The sequence below is a fragment of the Aphis gossypii genome, chromosome 3 (genome assembly GCF_020184175.1).
Source record: "Aphis gossypii isolate Hap1 chromosome 3, ASM2018417v2, whole genome shotgun sequence".
Classification (NCBI taxonomy): domain Eukaryota; kingdom Metazoa; phylum Arthropoda; class Insecta; order Hemiptera; family Aphididae; genus Aphis; species Aphis gossypii.
The window spans coordinates 27931340-27953511 of NC_065532.1; the positions used below are offsets into that span (position 1 = coordinate 27931340).

The 22172-nt window shown below is 26.4% G+C and overlaps 2 protein-coding genes across 2 annotated transcripts; one reads left to right on the forward strand and one right to left on the reverse strand.

The window, feature by feature from the left end:
- The first annotated feature begins 10857 nt into the window (after positions 1-10857).
- On the forward strand, positions 10858-12777 carry LOC114122460 (V-type proton ATPase subunit d). Its single transcript, XM_027985133.2, has 3 exons — positions 10858-11021; positions 11193-11994; positions 12094-12777. Exons 2-3 carry the CDS (start codon positions 11209-11211, stop codon positions 12361-12363), a joined length of 1056 nt encoding a protein of 351 aa, XP_027840934.2. The 5' UTR covers positions 10858-11021; positions 11193-11208; the 3' UTR covers positions 12364-12777.
- Positions 12778-14369: 1592 nt separating this feature from the next.
- On the reverse strand, positions 14370-20620 carry LOC114122468 (uncharacterized). Its single transcript, XM_027985141.2, has 8 exons — positions 20198-20620; positions 17917-18070; positions 17640-17806; positions 16235-16369; positions 16015-16164; positions 15795-15956; positions 15492-15724; positions 14370-15364 (listed from the first exon to the last, which is right to left on the reverse strand). Exons 2-8 carry the CDS (start codon positions 18023-18025, stop codon positions 15295-15297), a joined length of 1026 nt encoding a protein of 341 aa, XP_027840942.1. The 5' UTR covers positions 18026-18070; positions 20198-20620; the 3' UTR covers positions 14370-15294.
- Between the last annotated feature and the right edge of the window lie 1552 nt (positions 20621-22172).

Genomic DNA, 22172 nt, shown 5'->3' on the forward strand with positions numbered 1-22172 from the left:
TGAGATATTTTTTGTAGGTACCTACTTATATTTTATAAATCTTCTGTAATATTGTAGGTACTACTAGGGTTAAGGAAAAATAGCAAAAAATTTGACTTTACATTATTCTATTTATACTACATTACACTTAACTATATAATATAATTATTGAAATCTCTGTATGATAGTTTTTGTATTCAAAGCACTTCTTATTATATAATTTTTTTTTGAGATTTGTATAGTATCTAATTAAGCATATTTTAAATGGTTTAACTTGGTTAAATCTAGCTAGTGAAATGAAAATGAAATAGATCAAAAATATCATTTTTATATGCGTTTGTTTCATTATTTTATACATAATAAATAAATAAATATAATATATTATATTATTTATCATGATTTTATACACATAATAAAAAATGCATTTCTTTGAAAAATGACCCAATCAAAATGTCTAAAATATTTTTAGTTTATCAAAATACGATACTATAATTTTTATATTTTATTTTTTATACTAACCTACAATTTACAATTGTAAATAAAATTTAATTTAATATTTAGTCGATCATTCAAGTTATTGGTAAATAATGTAATTTTAAAGCTTTTTTCTTTATCTTTACAAGGTGAAGTATCGTTTAAATCCTTTAGTTGAACAAACGTATATTTTGCTTACGTCCATTACTGTTTATATACCTACCGTTATAAGTACAATAAAGTAATTAAATTTTAAATGAAGACACTTTCATGAATTTACACAATTTGTTATATTATAATGAACTGTTAAAGCTAGACGAATTTGTTGATAAAGAACCAATGACATCAATATTAGGTAATTGTTGTTTAAGTAATATCTTATAGTTTTATGTAATTACTTGTTATCGTCATAACTGATTACTGATAGAAATAATATTAGGTTATATGAAATATAATTTTCATATTCATAAGCGCCTATTATTGGAAAAGGGGTAAGACGAAGTTCTTCCCTTCTAGAAAAAATATGAACTTTTAAATGAATAAATATTACAAATTACATAATAAATATTTGAAAACTTTTTATTGTGCCCCTCCCCCCTGAAAAAATACAAAAGTAGGTACTTATTGTATTTTAATTTTTAAAACCTAAAAATGTCTAACCATCATATTTTGATGAAAAATACTGAATTTTATTGATAAGTACCTTATACCCAAATTTTATGAAAATGATTCGGCAAAAAATGTCTGTTATTTATTACCTATTGCCTATTTTTTTAAGTTTTGTTTTCAACAAAATGCATAAGATTTGTAATAAAATGTAAAATTAATTAATTATGCGTATCTATATAACATTATTACATAATTTACTTACTTACTTATATATTTACACTTTGATTAATAGAACTATTTTATTATTTTATTCAAAGTATATATAACCTGCACCGTATCGTTTGATAAGTGTTTGATGCCTTTACTCTTTATAGGGATCATATAATTTGTATCTTCTCCTTAAAGATCTCTTCTTTCATCACTTCCATCGCACAATTGAATTGTGCAGGAAAAAACGGAAGTTTAAGATTTTTTACCAAAGTATAGGTTTTCTCATTCGAATTACCAACATATTCATTTTTTGTCAAAGGTTATGTTCTGATTGCTGTAACAAAAAGATAAATAATAATATATATAATATAGTAATCATTACAATCTGATGGATTTAAATTCAGGGGTTCTTAAAAATATAGAAAATATTATATTATTTTTTGAGAGGGAATTGGAGTATAAACTTTGATAACTTAAAATGGATAATATAATTATAAAGGGCGATAATTATCTTTAGCAGTAAACTGCAATATCAGTTCCGCCTTTCCAAAAAGCTTGTATTTGATCTATTTATTATCTATCTTTATGTTTTATATATATATAGTATCGTATATGTTAGGAAGAAGGCACATTAAAGACAACTGACACATTTAAGTTTAATAAAACTAAAAATACATAATTTTTAACAAAATATTATGTATATTACAACATATATTGATGTTTTTAATATGCGTGTATAATATATACCTTATAATATTTTAGAACTACATAAAAAAATGTACGTCTACAATATTGTTAGTAAATATTTGCGAATTTTAATCAATAGTATAATTTGTTATTGGCTGTAAGCGTCTATTATCTTATTATTACAAAACACAAAAATCTAATAGGTACTTATAAGTACCAGTAGGTATATAGGTGGTACCTCAGGTACTTTCAGTGTATTTATTTCAAATACTTATTTTAAATTTAACACTTACCTAAGTTAATAATTTATAATATAATGAATAATGATCTAATATTATAATGTAATAATATAATCGATAGTTCATAAAGATAAAAATATAATTTACTTCCCAAATTTATCGTAATAAATACTTAATAATATATTTGATAAATTATTTTAAATACATATTATATTTAATTTTCAAAATTATTATTTAAACTCTCATGTCTATCAATTTTTTGATTACTAGTATATTTACATTAGTATATTTTCTTCTTATATATAGGTATTAAACTAATTATTGAACGTATTGATTTTAAGTTTGAAAATATTTTACCTTATTTACAAAATACTAGTACAATTGTAAATTTATTTTTATTTCATTAACTTCGAAAACATGACAACGTTGCATCCCGTTTTGTATAAATGGACTCGCGAATAATTGGGCCAACTGCTCGATGAGTAATGATGATATTTAAAAAAAATTAAAAGCACCGTCATGATATAGTTTGTTTTGTCATATACTAATATTTATCCAAAAAAAAAACCATTGGTATTGTATTATTAGAGGTACTGTTTATTATATAGTGCGTACCTACCTATACTTCTAAATAGTAGATACACTGTATATTATATGCATTGACTACGGTGTTCCATGAAACCCAAAAGGATATTTCAACACCTATAACAATCAATATCTGCGATATCAGATTTGGTTTTGAATATATTATATTATTGTCCTGTTATTGCCATAATAATATATAACATTATAACAAATAAATAAATATTATTTATACATTATTATTTATTATAATCCATATGGAACATGTCCATTATTATTGTTTATTTTTTCTATACAGTTATAAATTATTGTTAATATTTTAAATGTTTTATAAATATTCGTACTTATATACAAGGTTAGGTTATATACAAATAAAATTATATAGTGTATATAACTGAAAATATAGTTTAATCTCAAATACTCTTTTATAATATCTATACCTATACCGGGCTATACCTACTATATAAAATATAATAATATAGTTTATAGGTTTGATATCCACAGTTCAACGTTTTATAGTTGAGTAATACGTATGTCATGTGTGTTATATAAATATGTTTGCGAATTTGTAAACTGTAATAAATACAACAATAATACAGGTTTATTTATAACTTTATAAGTTATAAGTTAAACGAATAAATATTATAACAATACCTAGTAATTATAAAAATTCTATAATTTATGTATACCTATTTGATAATAATTAACAGCGTATATATTTATCTATTATTTATACTTAGTAACAAAAGTTAATTAAACAAATAGTATAGGAATTAAGGGATGTATAAGATATATCTATTTGTGTTTTTTAGGTTTATATGATTAATTTGGTATAATAATTAATAAACTATTTTAACTATCACTTTTTCAAGTGATTAAATTTTATTATCATTTGATACAGCGAAACTAACCTTTGAATAAATTTGTTTATTTTTTTGCAATAATCCATTCTAATAGTTGACTTCAAATCTTAAATAATATATTATGTACATATAAAAGGCGTATTAATAACTTGAGTTGATAGTATTCCTAACACACAAATGACTTTTATAGGTACCTATATTATATTTTTTGAATCTGTACCTATTATGAAATATAAACTCCCTGGAGAATTGAGGGATTCACCCAACAATATAAGATATTAAAGTTTAAAGAACCTCTGTATAAATATTAAGCTAAACAAGGTACCCATGTAAAAAACACTACTTTATACATTATAAAAAAAAACTTTAAAACTTTTATATTCGACTAAAAATAAACTTACTCATTCGATTATTGTTGCGTTATCCATAACAAATCTAAAACTATTAATTGTATAATAATTTTGAACAAGAGTTTTGATTTTTATTAGTTAAAAATATTTGTACCAAAAATAAAAAAGGAATATACTATATAGATATTAGGTATACCTATATACTGATTATTTTATAAAATAATAATTGACGCTAAACTTGGAGGAGAAACGTTTCCATTTTCTACCAAAATGAATCGTTTCGTTTACCACTAATATACCTAGGTATAATCATAACATATACCTAGGTATAATTCCATTTTATATCACAGCAAATTTTAGTTTGCAGATTTTGGCAACCCCGTATTAAGAATTAATATATAGCTTATAGCTATTATAATATTATAAAATCTTTTAACCCTTCTTATTAATAACAGGAAAGATTATGCTAAACATATTATATTATGTCAGATTGTCATAATTCAGATGAATTATTGTTATGGTCTTATAATTATTGCATTTATATTACCTATTTCGATTTAGTTTTATTCTAACTTACCAAAGAAAATACTAGAAATTTAAATTCCTCATAAATTTTAATCTAAATTATAGCTATTTAAAAACTGTATAGATACCTACTGAGATACATAGACAAGATTTATTTTTATAAGCATTTAAAGTTCAAATTTTGACTAAATTTGTTAATTTAAGGTCAAGATTAAATATTTACAAAAAGTAACATTTTTGTATCTAAGAATTAAAAATTTGAGAAAATAGTTTATACTTTACCAAAAGATCAAACAAATATAAAAACAATTTTTTACAGATATTTAAAGTTCAAATTCAGAGAAAATAAGAGTAATATGTTTAAACTTTAAACGTAAAATTATATGATTATAGTTTAACGAAAATATCTACTCATATATAGTTTATTTTGTAGTAATTTATATTATATCATTCATGGATACTTGGAACACAATTATATTAATTTTAAATGTAATATTCTAGTAAACATTTAATTTAACTTACTGTTTATCCAATAATAAAATGAACTACTTAAGAGTAATATAAATATATCATAAAATATACTTACTACTTAGTACTAAGTTATAATATAGGAAGGTAGGCTAATAAAAAGACTGTTCAGAATAGTTTTTTGTATTCGATGCAATAAAATACAATATTAAAGGTTAAAATGGTTGAGCATGCTTGGCAAATCACTAAGCAGGAGAGTGCCTTTCTTATATAATATACCTACCAGCTAGCATTTTATAATAAATATATATATATTTTTTTTTGTAACAGTCAACAGATATACCTAACACTGTCGCAATAGTAACGTTTGACGATTCCATTAACCGTGCATATTATCATTGATTATAAATACTATTATGTCGTATTTTTTTTTCGTATGTTATAACTCATAACTTGTAATAATAGTGGCGTCGGTCTTAGACTGTAGGTATACCTATTATTGACGTTTGACGACAGCCACACGATGCAGTCAATGTGAGAGTCACGGAACAGGTAAAACAGCGGCACGTTAGAACTATATTTCGAATGTAAATTTAAGATTATATGGGACTGTATACGATATGCAGTACTTATTATAATATTATATAGGTACATCGCCCTATAGCTATATGACCCGTGTGCGTAGCGCGTAGGTCGAAAATGCCTTATTACAGCAGCTATATATGCACGAAGTATAAAACACTCGCGTGTCGATAAACCTATATATATATATATATTATATATGTATTATACATTGCGTAATAGTTTCTCTGTTTTAATTAATTTTTTTTTAGTAGTTATTTTTCATAATAAATTTGAAATGTTTGTTTCGTGTTTATGATAGTGTACCTATATTCGAATTATTCAGCGGATGTAAAATTATGTATACAACTTAACTATATATTAAGTACGAATGTTGTTACACAATAATAATATCGTAAAGTAACGTAGGTACCTACTAAATATTATAGTAGATTGAATTTAAATAATGTGACACGTAATTGTCGGCGTAGGTATATGTAACATAGGTACACACTACACACTATTATGTGCAATAAATAAAAATCCATAAAACAATTTCTCGAGTTTTCCTATTTTGTAATGACACATTTGGTAACCTATATTTTTATTTTGATTAATATTGTCAATGGTCGCATTCACCATTCATATAAATACACAATACACATAATATGTATATGTATTAGATCATTAGATATTCATTGGTTATAAGCATTATTATAGAACACAATTAGGTACAATTTGATTGCAGTTATTACTTATTGGCAGAACTATATCAAACGTATAAATAAAAACGTTTATGTATTAGCTTGAGCCAGTGAGCCACGATTATATTACTTAAATAAGTCATATACCGAAACATCGAGAAAATAGTTTGTAGGTAAAGCAATAAATAGACGAGTCGTACTAATACTCGCACTTCTACAAAACTTCCACACATATTTTAATTCATTTTATGATTATATTGTTTAAAAAAACAACAAAAATCTTTAAAATTTATTTTTTTAATATTATTAAGTATTAACGTATTAACTCTTATACGGCTACACTAATTTATGTTCTCGTATTTGAAATGCAACGTATTTTATATAACATAAAGCTATACCTATACTATTATAGAGTATAGAGTATAGACTATAGATCATAACAGTGACAGATTTACTGCCCTGGGTAGGTACACATTTTTTTTTTACAACTATTTACATCAGTTTAAAAATAAAACCTTTCAGTTAAATTAACTGCCTTCCCCCTCCAAAAAAAGTGCTGCCCGGGGCAATTGTCCCCCTTAGCCCCCCTAAATATGCCACTGGATCATAATATATATAATTGTATAAACTATAGATAATATAACCTATATAAATTATATAAGCAGGTGTATGAGGTGAGCACCATAAATTGTTGTGAATTGCGAAAAAAAAATCCCAGGAGAAACTCCAAAATAATAATAATCCTAGACCCTATAATAAGGAGAAAAATCTCCAGAATACAATATTACAATTAAAAATAATCATATTATGAAAATTATTAAATACAAATGTTTTTAAACGATTACTATATACTTAATATTGTTAATATAGGTACCTACTATTATTTACAAAGGGCGATTGTAAATCCTCCCGATAGTACACTCTCCCGGGTCTACTCCAATACTACCTGACAGAAACGTGTAAACTCTCCCGGATTTATTCCTGTACTACCTAATAGAGATATGTAAACTCTCCCGGGTCTAGTAAAAATCATAAAATAAATTTAATATACATTTAAGCTGCGTTTAAAAATAGTCAATCATATATCATAATAATAACAATATAAATTAATGTCTTTAGCTGCTATGAACATGATATTATAGTCAAAATACAATAAAAAATAAAATTTCAAAAAACCCATTATACATTTAAGTTTCTTTTAAAAATAGTCAATAATAATAATATAAGTTACAAATACAAAATATACGTAAAAATTTCCAATTCGTAGTGTAGCAATAACATTTAAAACAACTCGGGAGAGCTTACATACTTCCTACAGGTAACTATAAAGTTGACCCGGGAGAGTTTACACATTTACTTCAGGTAAACATAATATTAACCCCGGAGAGTTTACCATCGAGAGAATTTACTATTTTTAAAAATCGGGAGAGTTTACCACCGCCCATTTACAAACATATCGGTATATATGTATAAGTAGTAGTTTTGATATTTTTTATCAAATGTAATACTAATAGGTACATATTATAATTACAGATTAGGAATCATTTTTAAAAGTTTTACTATAGCAGAGATGACCAAATTTTTTTTGGTCACGATCTACTAAAAAGTAAAAATATACTTCACTTTTAAGGATCGACTTCCATTGAAAATTTTTTTATTAAAACTTATCATTGAATAACTATAATTATTAAGAAACATATAGGGCGCGTGGCTTTAAAAATAAATTCTAACGTGATCGACTGTTTGGCCGCCCCTGTACCTACTATAGTAAGTCTTACTATACCTAGGGTGTTAACTTTAAATTTACATTATACCTACAACTATATAAAAGATTGAAAAATTAAAATAAAATTATTAACCTACTTTAATTATTATTCTTTCATAGAAAAAATTCAAATATAGGATATTATAAAATATTTCAATTGATCAAAACGACTGCAATATACCAATATACATTAAATTAAAATTAAAAATTAAATAATATAGTAAGTTAAAGAATGTAAAAATTATGTTCGTGAACCCATTACAAATAAGATGGGTGTATATAATATATTACCTACACTACTATATAGTCTATATTGTACACGTCAATGGCATTTAAAGTTCTTTAATTATCAGCATAATATTAGGAAACTTATTATTTTATTTCAGGGATATGGGATATTTTTTCTGAGGTTCTTCGTCGGGTTTTTTTCCTGGGGTTTTTAATTCCATTTATCATTATTGTGTATCAACTATCAAATGTCTAAGTATAATTGTTAACGATATGTATTCGTACTATTATGCATTTAACATATAAGTATTAAGTACCTACCTAGGTATGTAAAAAAATGTCGTATTGCATTTTATTTACAAAAAAATAAAAATAAAAATAAATACGTATATATTAGATACATTAACAGCTTTTGAGAATAACTGTATAGTGTATATAGTATATACCCATCAATATAACTAATGCGAGAAAAAAAAATTACCAAATGATTTCTATTACAACGTGGTCAATAATCTTCGTTCAATAGTTGCGGTGGTGGCTGTATACTGTTTGACGGGCGGATCAAAAAGGACTCCGATTTATACCTACAAAATTCTTTTGTTATTATAAGTTTGTATACGGCATACCTAATTAAATAGAGGTATCTACCTCATACTACAAATGGGTAGGAAGTATACTATGAAAAATACACACAACGACATCATGCCGAATATTATCAATATATATCACCGTTTTAATATACCTACAGTGGCGTATTTCCAATAATTTCTAGGGAGAGGGGGTTGAAATATTAAAAACCCTATCTGGGTAACACAAATTTTAATAACCTAACCTTTTGTTTGTTTTAAGGGGGTTCGAGTTTACCCCCCTCCACCGTAATTAATACGCCACTATATACCTATACCTATATCATTATAATATTAATACATATAATTGATTTATATTATGCACTTAATATATATTATTAAATTGTATAATACATATTTATTGTTATCGGTATAGATACTTAAAAGTTACCTGCACATTATGATGCAAATATAATATTTTACGCTCGGGGAATGTTAACAGCTGTTTTTGATTTTGACAACATTTTTAAACTTCATTCACGATCCTAACAATCCACTAAATAAACACCAATAATTAATATTTTTCAGCTATATACCTATATGTTTAACTTTTTTAATTGAATTATATGATTATTCATCTATAAATAATATATAATTAATTCAATTTAATTTAAGTCAAATTGGCGTCTCTTCATACTGCAAATATTGAGTTAAGTGTGATATTTTATTTTTAAACATCATAAAATTCATATAAGTTATAGGTATAAATTTTAATAGGATATTACCACTGGGTATCCTCCCTAATCACACGATTCATGTTATTTTACTTTCATTTCCACTTATCATACCTATTTATTGTACAGATTATATTGTATATAGATTGTAGATTTCAATAAATAAATGAAAAAAAAAGGTATACATTTGGGTACACATATTCAGTAATTATTTGTTTGATAGGTATTATTATAAGTATAAAAAACATATAGTTATAAAATGAATAAAAAAATTTGAAAAATTAATTACCATGTATTTCTCTAGATTTGCAGTAATGAAACTGCTTCTATACTCATATTGTTTGACAGAATAATTTTATACGTAGACAACGAACTCTACATCCATACTGAAGTGATTGGTGGTTGGTGCATAGGTACTTCATATAACTATAAATAAGAGGTTATACAAGAGGTTTCAAATTACAACACTAAATCTTAAATTTTGAAATACTCGATATCGACGTTAAAAGCATAAAAAAAAGAATTTACAACGAAAAAAGAAAATAAATTAGTTAATTTAGAATCAGAATGACTTAAAACGAATTTTTTGTGTAAAAATTAGAAATTCTATTTCACGTATAAAAAAGAAGCATAATATGCTTTAAAATCCGAGCCCTAGTTGTGACTTCGAGTGTTATAAATTATAATATACCTATTTATACGAGTTTATTTTTATATTTAAATATTTACTTTTCATATATAACAAATATAATATATAGGTATTAGTGGTATAATCACGCAAAATTTATAAACAATGTATGTATCAAATAAAAGTAAATAATATAACATTATAGCCGTAAGTTTCATTATAGATATACCTATATTTGCAAATTATTTTTCATGATTTTATGCTGTATTTATCTTAAACTAATTTATTTTAAGTTATTTATAATTATTTTGTTGAATACTTATTAAAAAAAGATAGGTGAGTCAGAGAACCGTTGTTGTGAAATTCTCATATTTGATCTTTTACCAATTTTTGAATTATTTACGTAGGTACTTGAAAAATATAGATTTTGATAACATTTTATAACCTTCCACACACCACCACGGTTTAAGATATATCTTAAACCATGCTCATCACTCACCAGACAGCAATAAAACAATATTCGTTCACGATAATTTAAATTAACTTTCAGCATTAAAAATAATTTTGCAATGTTCGAAAACTGCCGGTCGTCGTGTAACGGTGTAACGTTGCTGTGTTCATATCATTTTCGTCCGTATCAATCACATCGCGTATCTAACTTCAGACCACTTCATTCAGAACACTTACACTACTCTCGATAATTGATAAAAATTAAGGTGTGTACTATAATTTGTAGGCACTAGAGACAGTGCACTATAGTTGTTCTCTATCGTTAATTCGTTTTTCGTAGTGTCCTAAATATTCAAATTGTGGAGGACAGTTACATTTTTATTGGCGAAACTCATTTAGGTAAGCCCGGAAAATTCCGTTTACGCATTTCTTGGACTGCTATCGATTCGGTTTTAACTTCGTTTGTTTACATATTGTTCTTACTACTGAGCAATAATCAGACGATTCAGTGGGGATTTTGGGCGTGAACGGTCTAACTATAGTTCTATGTTTTAATGTTGTTGTTTGTAGGTCAGCAAAAGAAATTATGGTGGACACCGGTTGTTTCTTCAACATTGATGGCGGTTACTTGGAAGGATTATGCCGTGGCTTTAAGTGTGGCATACTCAGACATGCCGATTATTTGAACCTTGAGCAGTGCGAGACCTTGGACGATCTCAAATTGCATCTGCAGTCCACTGACTATGGCCAGTTCTTAGCCAACGAACCCAGCCCGCTGGCGGTGTCTGTCATCGATGACAAGTTGCGTGAGAAACTTGTTATTGAATTTCAACACATGCGCAATCATGCTGTAGAACCACTCAGCACGTTCCTTGATTACATCACTTACAGTTACATGATTGACAATATCATATTGTTGATCACTGGAACACTTCACCAGCGCCCTATATCTGAATTGATACCAAAGTGTCATCCATTGGGCAGTTTCGAACAAATGGAAGCAATACATGTTGCTGCTACTCCAGCTGAGCTCTACAATGCTGTATTGGTTGACACACCATTGGCTCCATTCTTTGTAGATTGCATTAGCGAACAGGATCTTGACGAAATGAACATTGAAATTATTCGTAATACTCTGTATAAGGCATACTTGGAATCTTTTTATGATTTTTGTAAAAAGCTTGGAGGTATTACTGCTGATACTATGTGTGAAATATTGTCGTTTGAAGCTGATAGGCGTGCAATTAACATAACAATTAACTCTTTTGGAACGGAATTGACTAAAGACGATAGAGCTAAACTGTATCCGAGATGTGGTAAACTCTATCCAGACGGCTTGGCGGCTTTAGCTAGGGCTGATGATTATGATCAGGTACTATATAAGAATTAACAATATATTAGATTGACAATATTCTTTTAAGAAAATAATAGTTATATAATCATATTCTGATACTTATTTTATAACTTTTAGGTCAAAGCTGTAGCTGAATACTTTGCTGAGTACAGTGCTCTGTTTGATGGTGCTGGCACTAATCCTGGTGAAAAAACTCTTGAAGATCGTTTCTTTGAACACGAAGTGAAGTTGAATGTCAATGCATTCATGCGTCAATTCCATTACGGTGTTTTCTACTCGTATTTGAAACTTAAAGAACAAGAATGCAGAAATGTTGTCTGGATATCTGAGTGTGTGTCTCAAAAGCACCGTGCTCGCATGGACAACTACATTCCCATTTTCAAATAACTTAATTCGATGGTTATTAATTGTGCAGGTACACATATATTATCAATTATCATCAATTTAACATAATAAATTATAAATACCTTTTATCATACAGTTTTGAGGTATAATTTAGATTGTTCATAGATTGCATAGTATATTAATTCATTGTTTTTATTTATCATTCCAACGGTATTAATATGTCTGGAACATTGTTGATAGCTTTGTCAGTATATTAAATATGTTTTTGTTTTTATTAGTTTTTAAGTGTGCAAAAAGAAAGAAAACATAGTAAATTATTATCATTGAATTATTGGATAAGAAATAAATACCTACCATCTTTAGAATTTATTATAATTTTTGTTTTCGGAAGACCATTATTTTAAACAGTCTTGATAATGTTTATTATGAAAAATAAATTTAATTTTCAAATGACCAGTTACTACATGTTTTTATTTATTTGAAAAACCAATCATATTCTGTAAATTAAGTATACTAAGTAGTTAATTACATATTAATATATTATGTATTCAGTACTACAGTAAGTAATGATTATAAAAAAACTCAAAAATATTTTGTTAATTAACTATTATCATATTAAACAGATGGTTAGAAAAAGAAAAATAAGATTAATTCTGTTAAAAGGTTTTAAAAGTGAGTTTAGTGGTTATTTATTAATTAGTAGTGTTGGATGAATATACCAAACTCAACAATAGTATAAATAAAACTAATAAAACTAATTAATATTGTTTAGTGGTTACAAAATGATTTTAATGGTTGAAACTAAACTTGAGAGAACACCATATTTGCATGTATTATCTCAGTCTTACAAATGCATAATATAGTTACCTAATTGTACATTAACTATTTTATGCTTTATATTACAGTAAATTTATCTATTATGAAATTTAAATGTAAGAATGTTATCTAGTAAACTAGTAAGCTTCATAAGTATAAATGTAATAATTTCAAAATTAAAACATAAAACAAAAAAAATCTAGGTTTACTTGGTAACATTCTCACTTTTAAACTTAGGATAATAAGTAAATTATTTAAAAGATTTAAGTAGATTCTTTAGAATATACAATTTGCTGTATTATGTTTGTAACTTATAAGACGGAGATAATGCATACAGGATTAGTGTCATCGGCTCATTTTTTATGTAAATGTAGACATGTATACCCTATTCACGTTTTGAAATGACCCAGGCGCCGACTTCTGCACATGGGTGTTATCATTCTGTTTGTATTACTTGTGGTTTATTAAGTAGAAGAAACAGTTATGTACCTATTAACCTGTGCCATACCGACAAAAATTGGTCACTTCTAAACTGAATAGAGTTAAGAGTATAATTATGAAAAATAACATTAAAACAAAATTAGATGAGTACAAATTGTTAAAAAAATCCCAACAATTTAAATATAAGCCTAAGACATAAATTAAATACTGATTTATACATTTCTTAATTACTCACATTAATGTAGATATATCATTAAGAATATACGAGTGACATCTGTTAAATGAAATTGAGTACCACTTGGATGCAGTTAGTTTCTCATCCAATATTTTCATAAATTAATGTTGATGTAATTTTGAAGAGAATTTATTGCAATTATCTAGTTTTCAATTACCATAGAATCATAGGGTACCTAAGCTAAATCTTGAATTGAACCAGACTTTTTTTCTTTTATGCTTATGTATCTTAGTTTCTGCTATTATAAAAATTACAATTTTGTTGAGTTATAAAAACAAAGAAAACATTCGTTATCAGTGTCGCTGGTATCTTGAATGAGTCCTCATAGATTAGTCAGATCAAGCACCATCACTTATGGGGAACCACTGATCGTGATGATACTTAGTAACATTTTACCTTGATGAACTACAAGCGTAGTTTTAAAACTATTTTGTTTATCTATTTTATTGATGTAAAAATTGTTTCTTTTAAATTCATTACTTCCCGTTCTAAAACTGAAAACTAAGTAAGATAATTATACATATATGTCATTTAAAAAAAAACCCCATGGAACAAATATAGTATAATTAATTAGCATTTATTCATTTAATTGGAATTACATGAGTTTAAATACATTTCTATAAATAATAATTATACATTTGTCTACAAATACAACAAATGTTACACATAACTCAAACTTACATAAATAGTTATTCATATATCAAATATTAAATTGTACATGGAACATTTTTCTTCTTAAAGTCTAAGTATATTTACTTAATTTATTTTATTAAAACTAGCTATACAGTCTATTAAGGATTTGAATTATACGCATTGCACAGTTGAACAACACTGCTTAAATCTACAGTATTAAGTTGAACAAATTTACGGAATCTAATAATACATTATTTCCAGTATACTATGTATAATCAATATGCAAAATTTTATTTTATTTTAATGACTTGTTAAGAAAAAAAAAATAATTTACTACAATACAAGACTGTTGCTAATAATATTCTGTAAAATAATTAACTAAATTACTGGTCCAGTTTTATGAACATAATAATTGACAATTGTAATAAATAATACATTTCAATAGAAAAAAATGACAATGGTGCATGAAATAAATAATAATAAAAAAAACAAATAAACCCAAAAATGAATAATAAAAATACAGTCATTTGATGGTGATGGTGCAAATTTAACAATTTGTGTAGAAATAAAATAGTCGTGGGTGGGTTATGTTTACAAAATTATTACAATTACAGGGCATTCAGAAATAAAACACAAAACACCATATTATTCACATATAAGTTCAAAACATTTAATTTTTGTATACAATTAAAATAAATTTACTAATATTTTAAATTAACACAATGTTACATAGTATGTGTAGCTAAATAATTTCCTACAGTCAAAATATTAACCATCAATTACAAATGATGTCTTTGCTGATAGATGGAAAAATAGAAAAAATAATAGAGAAAACCAAACCAATGCGGTCACTCATGAATATTCAGGAAATGTAAACACCATTCCATATCTTCGCTGTCATCAACTAATAGCTTCAATCTAATGTTAACAGACAAAACACCAATGATTTTAAGAAATAAAATATTAACATATAGTTTTTGTATACCTTAATTTAATTGTTGATTATCAATTAAATTTAAATTATTTTAAAAAAAGAAAAGCTTACTGGTTTTTATAATTGTCACAACTTTGCTGGTTCATAGTTTCCTTCATATGTTTGAGGGCAGTCATACATTGAGCTGATAGGGATTTAAAACACTGTCTACGTGCAGCATTATGAGCAGGATTGTCCCATATAGGAGTATTACGAACATGCTTCCATGCCATAAATACATAGTCCATGACGATTGGCCACTGATTGCTTTCAACCAAGCGTCTACCCTGATCAACAACACATTTCTGAAAAAAATATGTATAACATAGGATTAAAAAATTGTGAATACTAGATGAAAACAAGTGAAATATTTACCTTGAATGCTAAAATATGGGTTGAGACTCTATTATAGGCAGTTGGATCAGTTTTTGAAATTAATCGGCTACTTGGTAAAGCCTTGTAGATATTACGTCGTAAATAATAAATGCGCTCTTCAAGGGGTTTTAAGTCCGCCACAGGGAAGTGTGATCTTATTTCCTATTGATTAAAATTTCTACATAAAGTTGTTGTTAAATAAAATCAAATATGTATGTACCTTTTCAATATTTGGATGATCAATGACAATTTGTCCGATTATACCAATCAGCTGATCTGGAGACAATGATTTTAAAGCAGATAACAGACAATTATCTTCTGGAAGTTCAACTGCTGCATCAGTACGTAATTTTTTACAACTAGGAGAGCCCTAAGTACAAACATAGTTGAATATTAATAAAATTACTAATTATAATTTACAACTAGAGTTTTATACATACAATTTTGTATTTGTCTGGAGATGATAATTCCAGTGGATCATTTAACAGTAATCTTTTACGAGGAGTACTTCTTAGAACAATTGAACTCTTAATGAAATTAGAACAACCAGACTTTGTTGGAGTTTCTTGATTATTCTAAAAATAAATTTAAAATAAAGTCTGTGTAATATGCAGCTATTATACTAACTAAATGTTAATATTGGTTGTGTATTAAATATTTATATGATCAGTGCATTTTTTATTTTGTGGCTAATTTTAATTTACAGATACATAACTATTGTAATATGATATGCAAGTAGCTTACAAATAAATTATATTTAAATATTAAGTCATTCAATGATTTGTCATTATTATAAACAACAATAAAAACTGAATGGTTGAACTCATTTTATTTTAAAATAATTATTATTTTCAATGTAATTTACTAGCAATATATTTCTTGCAAACGTGTTAACTTCTATAATAGGGCTGAGGTTACAATATACTTTAAAATGTTTATTTTATCCAAATCAGAAACCCATTGCTATATATTAATTATTGTAAAATAAGTAAATATACATAACTATTAGTATTTTAATTATTTCAAGATGTTTTCAATTTAAAAGGTATATTTATAATCATTAAGATAAATTACATTACAACTGTTCCAATATTTTTATTCAGATATCAGGAATTATTATGATAATTACCACATTAATTTTTTATCTAATCTTAAGCCTATGAGATTGTTAAGTATAATACAATTAATACCAGCTATTTACAATATTCAGTCATTATTTACAAAAATTCAAATAGGTACATATCAGTGAATTTAGTCATTGATTTTATCTAAATTGACATTAGGTACATATTTCATATCAACATTTACAACAATTTTATAGCTTTCCATACACAAAAATAAATTGTAGATACCAACTCGTTAGAGCATTATTCATAGATAGAATTTAAAAATAAAATGTACTTACTTAAATTATTTTTTTTTAATTGGAATAAGTGAGAGTATCAGTATTTTAAAAACTATTATAGGGGGTTCACATTTATATTTATTTTAAAATATAAAAAGTATAACCTATTAAGAAAAATTAAACCTTAATTTATATTTAATATTCTGTATTATATAAGAAACAATATTAAGTATAACAAACTTGATAATTTAAAAGAATTGCAATAAAAAATAAATATATTTTTAACTATAAAAAAACCTAGTGGGAAAGGGTGAATATTTGTACTCAAAATTTATTGAGTAAGAATAAAACAAGACACTCTATAATTAATTACTATAATATTATCTTATTTAATAAATTAATAAGTAATCATAAAAAAAAAACCCCAATGACAAAAATAAGGTAAAATGTTGGAAGGTAATTAAGAATAGAATATACCTAATACATAGATATGTACTAACCTGTTTGATAGCATCAATGTCAGGGCTAAAAGTAACTGGTATTTTACGACGTCCCCTTTGTTGGATGATTAATTCATCAGGACTAGGAGATGGTGTCATCATTGATGTTGGGAAGTTACTTATAGTTGTATTCATTATATTGAGGTGGTGGTCATTTCGGCCTAAACCTAATAAAAATATGAAAATATAATGTGGAATCCAAATCATTATATAAGGTATAGTTAAATAGGTTAAATTAAGGTAAGTACTGAATCCTGTATTATTAATATTACATTACCATTATTGGGGTCTGTCATAGATAATCGTCCAAGTCGGGTTGGTATCTCAGCTAAAACACTTCTGGTCATCATCCGAGTTGGCTCTGGATTAAATGGTGGTGTCTCCATTTTGATTTATTTAATCAAATCCACTATCAGCACTGTCTTGATTTTCTATAAAGGTATATTGAAAACAGTTTTAAACCAATTGAATTTTAAATGCAATGCATTATTGATTTTGATAAAATACAACTAGGAATTTGACCTTAAAATTAATTGTACATACTGACACCTCAAGTGATTATACATTTTAAGAAATTTGTTAAGATTTAATTTTTACATTTTTCTTTTCTATAGAAAATATAATATTATACCTAGGATGTTCTACCACTATCAAAAAATTGGTATATCAAATTGCTAACTTATTCTAGGAGAAATTTAAATATATAGATTATAGGTAATAAATTAAGGCAATTATATTATTTACCTAGGTTAGGGTACATACACATATTATATTAAACCAATATTTTATTTATACACCATATCAATCCAGAAAGAAATATAATAATTAAGAAATAAAATATAGGCAGTAGGTACCTAAGCAGTTGTTTTTAAGAGATAAATATAATAAATGTCTACCTATTCCAGAATAAGTTATAATGCCTAATTAGATATAAACATATTAAGAGTTATTAGTTATTAACTATGGAAAAAACTACAAGATAATCAAAAGTATTATAAAAGGAGGTATCAGTAGAATATATTATTATATAATAATAATCTGATTGAAATATTCTAATAATTCATTATAGGATGGTCTAAACATACAAACACAAGATACCCAATAAAAAGAAAATTAATTACCTACCTATATGCAATTACAAACGTAAGAGTGTACTATGTATCTATTTATAAAATTAGGTAGTAATAACAAATAAATAAAGGAATTGGTATAAGTAGTAATATAAGCTACATTTTTAAAAATATAGTAGGACATAAATAATTAAATAAATACAAACAAATCTATGTTCTATAGGTATATGCTCAGGTATATGTTAATGACCAAGATATCTTGGCATTATGATGTTAGAGACTTATTAAAATTCATTAGGTATTTTTTAAATTAACTAAAAAATTGGTCTCAATTTTTCTATCTGGCTGTTGAAAAAACCAAATTAAGACTAAGTACTTAGAAAAAAAATGTTAAGTAGAAAATATTTATCTGAGTACTTAGGTATATAAAGTTTCTATGAGAATATCAGACTGATAGAGTAGCATTCTTTCTATTTTATTCCTAATAAAGTAACCAAAGTATCTTATCAAATTAAATTAATTAATGACAAATTTTTATAAATAGGCAAGTACCTCTGTATAGTTAGTTAATATTTTATTTAAAATTTAAATTATCCTCTACTATTTATGAATAAACAATGAAATCATTCACATTAGAAAAATACTCAACATAAAAATTTTACTAGAAAATAGCATACCTAGATACATAATATTTTAGGTACCTACCTATTTATTAGAATACTTGAAAACAATTTTTTTTCACAAGAAAAAAACAGTTAAAATTTTAACACTTTTGAAAATTAAAATAATTAAGTACCTAAATAGTACATCTAATTGAGTCATTTGTAACGTGAAATGATAATTTAAAAAGTAGTGGCAGGCAAATGCCATATGGTATTGTAATCAAATAAATAACTTGTTGAATATTCAAAAAATACGATATGACTATTTGAGAGCATTTACATAATAATAAAATGCGATATAGTTACATTGCCTATACCTAATACGTAATCACGGGCGACGGACGAATGAAATAAATTATAAAATACTTAATAGTTTCACAAAAGTACCATTGTACAAAAACACAAGGATCCTACCCAGGAGGTAAATACGAAAAGTTACATCGAGCTACCAATAATAGTATAGGTACCTAATACCTATACCTTTTTATAGAAATAAAAAAAAATAATTTAAAAAAACGTTAATTGTGAAAATCGTGCTTGATGAAACCATATAAATATTTAATTTTCTGAAACCGCAAGTAGTTAATACCTAATATCTAGTGGAATATTAATTGTACTACTTAATATGTAATATGTAAACCTAAATTCTTCAAATCGTACTTGCATATTAACATCTGTAAGGATATCAAGTAATAATAATGTTATAGTATTGTGGTACACGATTAATAAATCGAAGGTGGTTTTTGGTTTGGAAAATTATGACGAGGCGGTAGGACGTGGTAGGAAAATGCTGATTAAAAGCTACGCACAATAACATAACACTAACCTTTAAACTCCTGGACGGTGACGCGATGGATTTGCCGCCAAAAAAGATTAAAAAAATAAAAAAGGAACACAATTTAAACAACTCGGAAAACGATTACACGTTTGATGGCGATTTTCGTCACTGTAAAATTTTCCGTCCGGCACGAGACAAACTCATCAAGGGAACGGGTCCCGTTTGTCCGTTAAAAACGAGTGGCGGTAACGATGTTGTCACGGCTGGGCGGGCGGGGAACTCGTGCTGCAAGACGGTAAAAAGCGAATGTTATTTTTATCAATAAGACACCGAGCTGACCGGAGTGCAACTGCGAACTGACAGATTTCGTATTGGCTCTCGAGAAGTCGACGGAAGCAGTACCGGTTACCGGCGCGGGCGACGACCGGTTTGGGAGAGGCCTTTGTCCCGATTGAGTGCAGGGATTTTAGCGGGAAAATCACGCGGTCTCTCCCCGTCCGCCATGCTGTGGCACGTCACGTGCCATTGGCCAGCTGCGTACCAATGATTCTCAAACAGTGCGGGCCCGCTAAAATTCAAAAGTGTTCCCGCTCCGTCACCACGGCACGGATATTGAAAATATAATATATCATTATGATTTTTACGGTAAAAATGTTACCAATGAAATACGATTTTTCAAACGATAAGCAACGATACATAGACGCTGGTGGATATCTGCTCGTACGTACACAGCGCGAGATTTTCGTTTGCTCGAAGTTCGATCTATTTGTGATTTGTGACAGTTACGGACGATCAGTACCTACCCATATGGTCCATGGACGTACCGAAGATATGTCCAAGCGGTACGACACCCTCTCTCACTAGTCTGTAGTAATATTAGAATTTCAACGGACACTCGGTAAATGTGTTCGAAATTTTATCTACATCTAATCAACGATTTTAAAGACTATCTCTTACCATCAATCCAATTAATTTATTTTTGACATGGTTTCCTACGTGGCGCCCATAATGTCTACTTCAAATTCAAATTACTCTTACACAATCTCATGAGAACGCAATTACATATAAATAAGTAATACTGCAAACTTTTTCACTAAGAGAACAATTTAAAATTAAAATATAAAAATAAAATTAACATTTCATTGGATTTTTGTTTTTCATGACAAAATAAATATGAATCATTATTATGAAAGGAAGTCTAAATTATTTCCTTAAAGATAAATACTTTCAATAAAAAAAATACTAACAACCTAAATCAATCAATTAAAAAAAATTAACCTACATAAGGCCACAGTAATATAATATAGGTAATTAATTATAGTATATACTGCAAAAAATGCAAGTCATCAAAAATTAGATATTAGGTAAATACTAAATATCTCACTTAAAATAGAATTTATGGACCGCTGATAAAACTACATTTGATTTCTTATTTTATTAAATTACTTTAGACTTAGCCTGATTATGAAAACTAGACATATTAATATAAAATTAATCTTGTCTTTTTCTTTTTAAATCAAACTACTATTTTAAAATCATTCTAAACAATGAAAACAATTAAGTTTTATTATTGATAGTATGTATGGAATGTTGTATTTGAAGTATTTACAATAATATCTAATTATGCAAAGCTTAAATTAAAAACAATTATAATTTCGCTCAAATAAATTATTGTTTTAATTTTTTTTATTTGTAATCAGATTAATACAAGAATATAAAAATTGTAGATACACAATTATTTTCTTCAATCAATTAGTAATTTTAATATCTTTTTTTATCTTAAAAATTAAAACAATTTGTGTATATAATTACTTAAAATGTATTTAGCGGCGGTTCAATGTAATAGCTTATAAACTAAGAAATTATGAATACATTGAGTTATATATAATAGTTCATGAATATGAGCATTTAAATTATATGATAAAATTTTATTGATAATTAATATAATTTATGGAATAGTAACATAAAAATAATACCTAAAAGTGTACATAGGGTAAGTATTATTGGTTAAAATGGAACATTA

Bases quoted from the DNA above. Each gene is read 5' to 3' on its own strand.
- LOC114122460 (XM_027985133.2), top strand. From the start codon at position 11,209: ATGGTGGACACCGGTTGTTTCTTCAACATTGATGGCGGTTACTTGGAA. The intron at 11,995-12,093 runs GTACTATATAAG...TATAACTTTTAG, and splicing joins GGGCTGATGATTATGATCAG to GTCAAAGCTGTAGCTGAATA.
- LOC114122468 (XM_027985141.2), bottom strand. From the start codon at position 18,025: ATGGAGACACCACCATTTAATCCAGAGCCAACTCGGATGATGACCAGA. The intron at 17,807-17,916 runs GTAATGTAATAT...TATTTTTATTAG, and splicing joins TATGACAGACCCCAATAATG to GTTTAGGCCGAAATGACCAC. The intron at 16,165-16,234 runs GTATGTATAAAA...GTTTGTACTTAG, and splicing joins CTCCAGACAAATACAAAATT to GGCTCTCCTAGTTGTAAAAA.